The 6,008-nt window shown below is 50.9% G+C and overlaps 1 protein-coding gene across 2 annotated transcripts in view; it reads right to left on the bottom strand.

Moving 5' to 3' along the window:
- The window catches only part of Uck2 (uridine-cytidine kinase 2), a 71,173-nt gene extending 65,729 nt beyond the window's left edge, over positions 1–5,444 (bottom strand). Inside the window, exon 1 of one of the 2 annotated variants that reach the window (XM_008848232.2) lies at positions 5,136–5,444. In XM_008848232.2, coding sequence (XP_008846454.1) covers positions 5,136–5,234 — 99 coding nt within the window. In that variant the 5' untranslated portion in view covers positions 5,235–5,444. The remainder of the gene's footprint in view (positions 1–5,135) is intronic. The other variant, XM_029553603.1, reaches the window with a different exon arrangement.
- Between the last annotated feature and the right edge of the window lie 564 nt (positions 5,445–6,008).

The raw sequence follows: 6,008 nt of genomic DNA, 5'->3' as shown, positions 1-6,008 counted from the left end.
TGGCCTCGAACTCACAGAGATCCGCCTGCCTCTGCCTCCCAAATGCTGGGAATTAAAGGCGTGCACCACCACGTACGGCTAAGAAGGCATTTTTTAATCACAAGTATTTTAGTAAGTATCAAAACCTCTACCATGAAAGAATGTTTCTAAATGTTTCACTGTTCCCATCCTTCTATAATTCCTATTTTGGCATTTCATGATAACATGGATTATATTTATGATTCACGTATCGTCTGATCTGTATCTGATGATATGACCATTATCTAATAATAAATCAGCTTAAAGATAAAAATGATTTAAAGGACATGAAAGTATAACACACAATTTAAGTATACTCTCAAACCTCTTGGGTTAATAAGACACCCTAAAAGACTTTAAGACCTTGAACAATTTCAACTGCACATCCCAGAGTCCACTAGGAAAAAAAAGGTCATGGCTCACATCTTCAGTAGAATTCCAAAACACAATCTGTCTGCAACACTTAAGAAAAGCAGGAGTTGGCTCTCTGTCCACCATGTCTGAGCGCCCAAGCACACAACACACACACACACAATAAACAAATAAATAAACAATTTTTTTCATCTTTTGAGACCAGGTCTCCCTGTAGCCCCAGCTGTCCTGGAACTCACTACGTAGACGAGGCTGGCCTTGAATCCAGACGTCTGCCTGCCTCTGTCTCCCGAGTGCTGGGATTAAGGGCATGAGCCACCATGCCCGGCAATAAATATTTTTAAAAGGCAAGATTCTACAAAGAAATATCAAGCCCAAGACCAAGCAAATACTATCTGCTGAGATGGAGTTAGGTGACCACATAGGGTAAGCATCAGAAACGACACTTCAAAGACACTCAGCCAAGGAATAAAGGAATACACTCCTATGAAAAGACAGCTGGGAAGAGGAGCTACCAGAGGCTGCAAGGGCAAGACCTTATCCTCCTCCTCCTGCTGCTACTGCCCTCCACCAGCACTGTGCTAGGTGTGGCATGCTGAACCAGACAGGAGAATCTGAGTGGAGAGAGCATGGCACACCTACTGGGAGTGACTGGAGGATACCATGGGAAGCCTGGAGAAGGGCACCAAGGGACAGAGCACACCCTCAAGACCAAGGCAGAAATTCTGGGTTATGGAAAATATACAGTACCTGCTCAGCCAAACAGAGCCCAAGGACCTGGCTGGGAATGTGGAATAAACGACAGAGGGGACAAGAGGCTGAGGTTCCAGCAATGGGGCAGCAGAAAGCCAAGGTGACATGGCTGCGGGGCATTCTGAAGCAGCCCAAAAGCAGATGCTGACTCACAGTCAAGCTGAGCTGAGGTAAGATCTCACACCTCAGTGGGGACTCCAGTTCCCACTGGTCCTGTATTACTCACACAGCCCAGCCTCCCTAAAAATACCTTGGACGAGTGGTCAATGCTTACAGAAAAAGCTCAAAAGAGGCAGAGACTCAGAAAAGGAAAAACCTGGATCCCAGTCCCACCTGCTAACCTCTTCTTCACTCACTAGGAAGATACCTGCCTGGCCACCTTCAAAGGGAGATAATCAACTCCTTCATGATAAATAAGGCTGATAAGAAAAAAATGGTTGAGCAGTGTATAGACAGCGAAACACTCAGAATAGAGACTTTCTCCTGTGTCCTTCAACTTAGATTCCACTCAACCCCAAACACATAATGCTGCAGGTGGGGCATGATGGCCCATGTCTGCTATCCCAGCACTTGGTAGGCTGAGGCAGGACTGCCATGGGTTTGTGGCCAGAGTAAGACCCTATCTCAAAAATCTCACCCCACCCCCAAAATAATAACATTTCAGTATTTTTGTTTGTTTTGAGACAGGGTCTACCTGTAGACCTAGCTGGCCTGGAACTATGTAGACCAGGCTGGCCTCAATTTCACAGTGTCTGAGATTGGCTCTATCTCCCAAGTCCTGGGACTAAAAGGTATGTGCCACCATGCCAGGCCCCATTTCAGTATTTCTCTTTTTTCTTTTTGAGACAGGGTCTCCCTGAAGCCCCAGCTGGCCTGGAACTCACTATGTAGACCAGGGTGGCCTTGAACTCACAGAGATCCTCCTGCCTCTGCCTCCCAAGTGCTGGGATTAAAGGAGTGCACCACCACACTCAGCCATTTCAGTATTTCTTAAGGAAACTAAACTCTGGAGGAAGCAATAGTCAAGCACAGTTTAAGGCAAAACAATCTTCTGCAACTCCAGTTCCAGGGGATCAATGGTCTCTTCTGACCTCTTTGGGCACTGCACCGTTGCACACACTTACATACAAGCAGGCAGAACACTTATTCACATGAAAATTAATTAGGCTGGGATGGTGGCACATGCCTTTAATCCCAGCACTCCACTGGGAAGGATCTCTGTGAGTTTAAGGCCAGCCTGGTCTACACAGCGAGTTCCAGGCCCGCTGAGGATACAGGGAGACCCTGTCTCAAAAAGACCAAAAAAATAAATAAATAATAATTAAATTTTTTAAAACTTAAGTTCTAAATCATCCTCATCTATGAAACAATCCTCCGAATGTGTTACAGAACAGAGTGATAGTACACACTGTAATCCCAAATGATGGGTTCAAGGCCAGCCTGGCAAGACCCTGACTCAAAAAAAAAAAAAAAAAATGTGATACACAGAGCTGTGATTGCTATTTCTGCCTTCTAGGACCAAAATAATTTAGTCTAAGATAAAACATTTGTACTCTGGGCAGCCACAACATAGAGACAATGAAAACCCTATAGGAACGGCCTTATAAAGAAGAGAAAACGAGATCCATACCGCAGGGCTGCAGTATACTTCCATTTCGTCAAAACAGTGAGCCCAACAGTCATCCTCACCTACTTCCCTGGAGCTCCTGGGATCCGAGTGTGAACCTGTGCTGTGGCCTCATGCCTCAGTTCCTAAACAAGCCAAGAGCACTGGGCAGCCATGCTCCAGTCCCAGCTCTGCTACATTCGTGATCTGAATACATTATTAATCAGCCTCATTTCGCTCATCTACTTGTAAAGACAATGCACGTTCCAGCCCCCTGGGTTAGACTCCATCACCTCCTGCCTAAAAAAAATCCAAATTTTGAAACAAGTGATTAGACTGTTGTCTTCCAGAGGCTCTGAGGCTCCTTCTAGGTCTGAATTTGTCTTTTTCATGGTGTTCTTAATTCCCCTGCCTTTTCCCAAATTCCTTTAACCAGCACATAAGGTTATCAACCTGCCTTGCTTCCAGCCCCTACTGCATCAGGTTTGAGACTCTCAAACGTGATCCAGCATGTTCATGCTGCCCTCCCCCCAAAAAAGAAAGAAAATAAAAACCTTTCAATTATTTGGTGGAAAAACACAAAGACCTGGAATGATGAAATTAGGATATAATTACATCAAACACTGCAATATGAAATTTTTAGAAGTCCAACATTCTTTTAACTTTGAGGCAGAATGTCACTAAGTTGCCTAGTCTGGCCTCAAACCCTGCTATGTAGCCCAGATTGGCCTCATATGCCTCCATTCTGCACATGAAGCTGGGCTTCTTAAAAAATATACACACACATATTCTTAAACCATAACAAGCCATCATATACCCACGATGCACAATATTCTGAAAACTGCATGAAAAGACCCTTTCTTTGTTGGCCGCTCCCTCTTCTTCCCCTTGTGAGAACAGGGTCACCAGAGCATCCCTGGCTCCTCCACAAGTGGCTCACTGACCCCTCCCCACTCCCTTAAAACCCACCCTAATTAAATTCGAGTTCCGGAAAAATAACACGCAATAAGGTGTTTCTCACCTTTTTAATGTCTCAGTTTTCCCCTCTCCAGTGCCTAAATTATTTAGATGACCACCAAGGTCATTTCGTTTCTAAATGTTCCACTCATTTGCAAGCTTAAGTTTCTTCCCCACTAAGAGGACGGGACTTGAATTAAAAAAAAAAAAAAGTGCCAACAAGAATATGCTACGACAGCTGTGCAGCAAAGATGAATCCAAAGATCAGATAAAGAGTTCCTGGTTTTACTTTGAATTTCTAGAACTAGTGATGAACATATTTTAAAACTTAACATGTAACAATGAACCTAAGTTCAGGAACCTTGTAATAAGGCATGCGGAGTCCAAACCGCGGAGGCTAGAGATACTGGAGTTAATGCACCAGTCTGGGCCGCAGGAGCTAAAGCACTCCGGACCTGAAGGGAAAAATGTAAAACCAAAATGGAGGAGGGGCCAAGGAAAGAGCTCGGGAGCGAAAACCTCGTGGCTAGTGGCGCGTGGCACGCGTCTCATGGCGCCGTCCAGCCTTCCTGCTCCGCGATTCCCAGCCCGGGACGCACCATCCTGCCTGGCCTGCCTCGCGGAGCCGGAGCTCCCATTGAACTTGGAGGCTGTTAAACAGCAAGGGGAACAAGCAGCCACATCTTAAAAAGGCGGCGAGGGGGAGCGAAGAAAGAACCATACGGGAGGGCTCCACCCTTCCCCACCTGCAGAAAAGACCGGAGGTTAAGCCGGGACATCCCTCCAAGCCTTGCGGATACAACAAAAGAAAACGGACTGCTCCGGGAGTCAGACTCGGTGGCGGCCCCGCGTCCTTAGATCTGACCGGCAAACGACCCGGACGCCAAGGAGCGCCGAGCCAGGACAACTTTTTCGGAAGCTGCTCCCATACCCCCTCCCCACCACCTAAGCAAGAAGCCCCCGCTGTCATCTCATGGATGACTCTACACCGATCCCGCCCTGCCACCGCCAGGTGGGCTCTAGCTTCCACGCGCGCCGCCACGCGTATCCCCGCCACCCTCGCGGACCTCAGGGCCCAGCAGTCCCGGTTCTCTCCGCCCTCGGGGAGGCGGCGCGGCCGGCGGGGGCAGGACAGCATCGGGGGCCCGTGGGGGAGCCCTGGAAGCGCGGACCCCAGCATTGGACTTGCAAAACAATAACCATCCGCCTTCCGCCCATCCCCCACAGGCCCCTAGCCGCGAGTGTGACCACCGCGGGGACTCAGGGAGGAGACCCCCTCGCCCGCCCTCCGCGGCGCTCGAGCCTGCTCGGGACTGTCGGCGCCGGGAAGGGACCGCGCGGGCCACGCGGTGGCGGACTGCTACTGATTCGGCCCGCGGGCGCCAGCCACATGCGCCCCGGGACCCCGGGAGCGCGCCGCCCGCAGTACCTTGCCGCTGGCCGTGCCCCCGCTGACGCCGATCAGGAAGGGCTCTCCGCCGTTGGGCTGCTGGTGGTTCTGCAGGGTCTGCTCGCTGTCCCCGGCCATGGCTCGCGCCGCCCCTCCTCTCGCCGCCCGTGCGGACCGACGCACGCTCCCCGCCCGCGCAGCGATCGCTTGGCGGCCGCTGGAGGTCGAGGCTGGCCCGCCCAGAGCTGAACGAGTTGGCGTCTCCCTGAGGCGCCGGGAACTGTGCTCTGCCCGCCGAGGCCCGAGGGGTTTACATCCCAGGCAGAGGTCAGCGTGATGAGGCTGCTCCAATCCGGGCGGGCTGCGCGCTGCTATTCGCCGAGGAGTCGGGCCCCAGCCTCCGCCCCGCCCGGGTGCCGCCGCCGCTGGGAAAGGTGTGAGCACCACTCCCCTCCCCACCCGCCCGGTTAACCCTTTCCCTCCGGAGACGGGCGGAGACGCTGTTGTCAGCGTTTTCCGGTGCCAAGCTGCCTCCAACTTCAAGAGAGCAGCGACGGGGGAGCAGTTCTGATAATGGAGGAAACAGACTCGGAGGCTGCGGAAGATGAAGTTGGAGCAGGGAGTTCTGCCACGGCCCCTTATCCAGGCCGAAAACTTGTGTTTTAACAAGTGAGGTCTCCTCCCCACCCCACTATACGCCAAAATAGTTTGTCAGCCGCGGTCTTGTAGTTTCCTGTCTTGGAAAACCCCAAGCGCAGTTCTCTTTAGCGGTCCTCGGGTGACCCCCTAAAAGAAGGGTAGCCTGAGAGGATTATTTAAGGGTGCCCCTCTCTGGACTACCAGTGCTCTTCCACACCACAGTAACCCGGATCCCTTGAGAAGTTAGGCCTGGTGGGAGCATTAAAGTAGCAG

This window comes from Nannospalax galili, unplaced genomic scaffold (assembly GCF_000622305.1).
Source record: "Nannospalax galili isolate Female #2095 unplaced genomic scaffold, S.galili_v1.0 scaffold383, whole genome shotgun sequence".
NCBI lineage: Eukaryota > Metazoa > Chordata > Mammalia > Rodentia > Spalacidae > Nannospalax > Nannospalax galili.
Note: the sequence above shows the minus strand (reverse complement) of the source record. Positions and strands in the feature narration are given on the sequence as shown.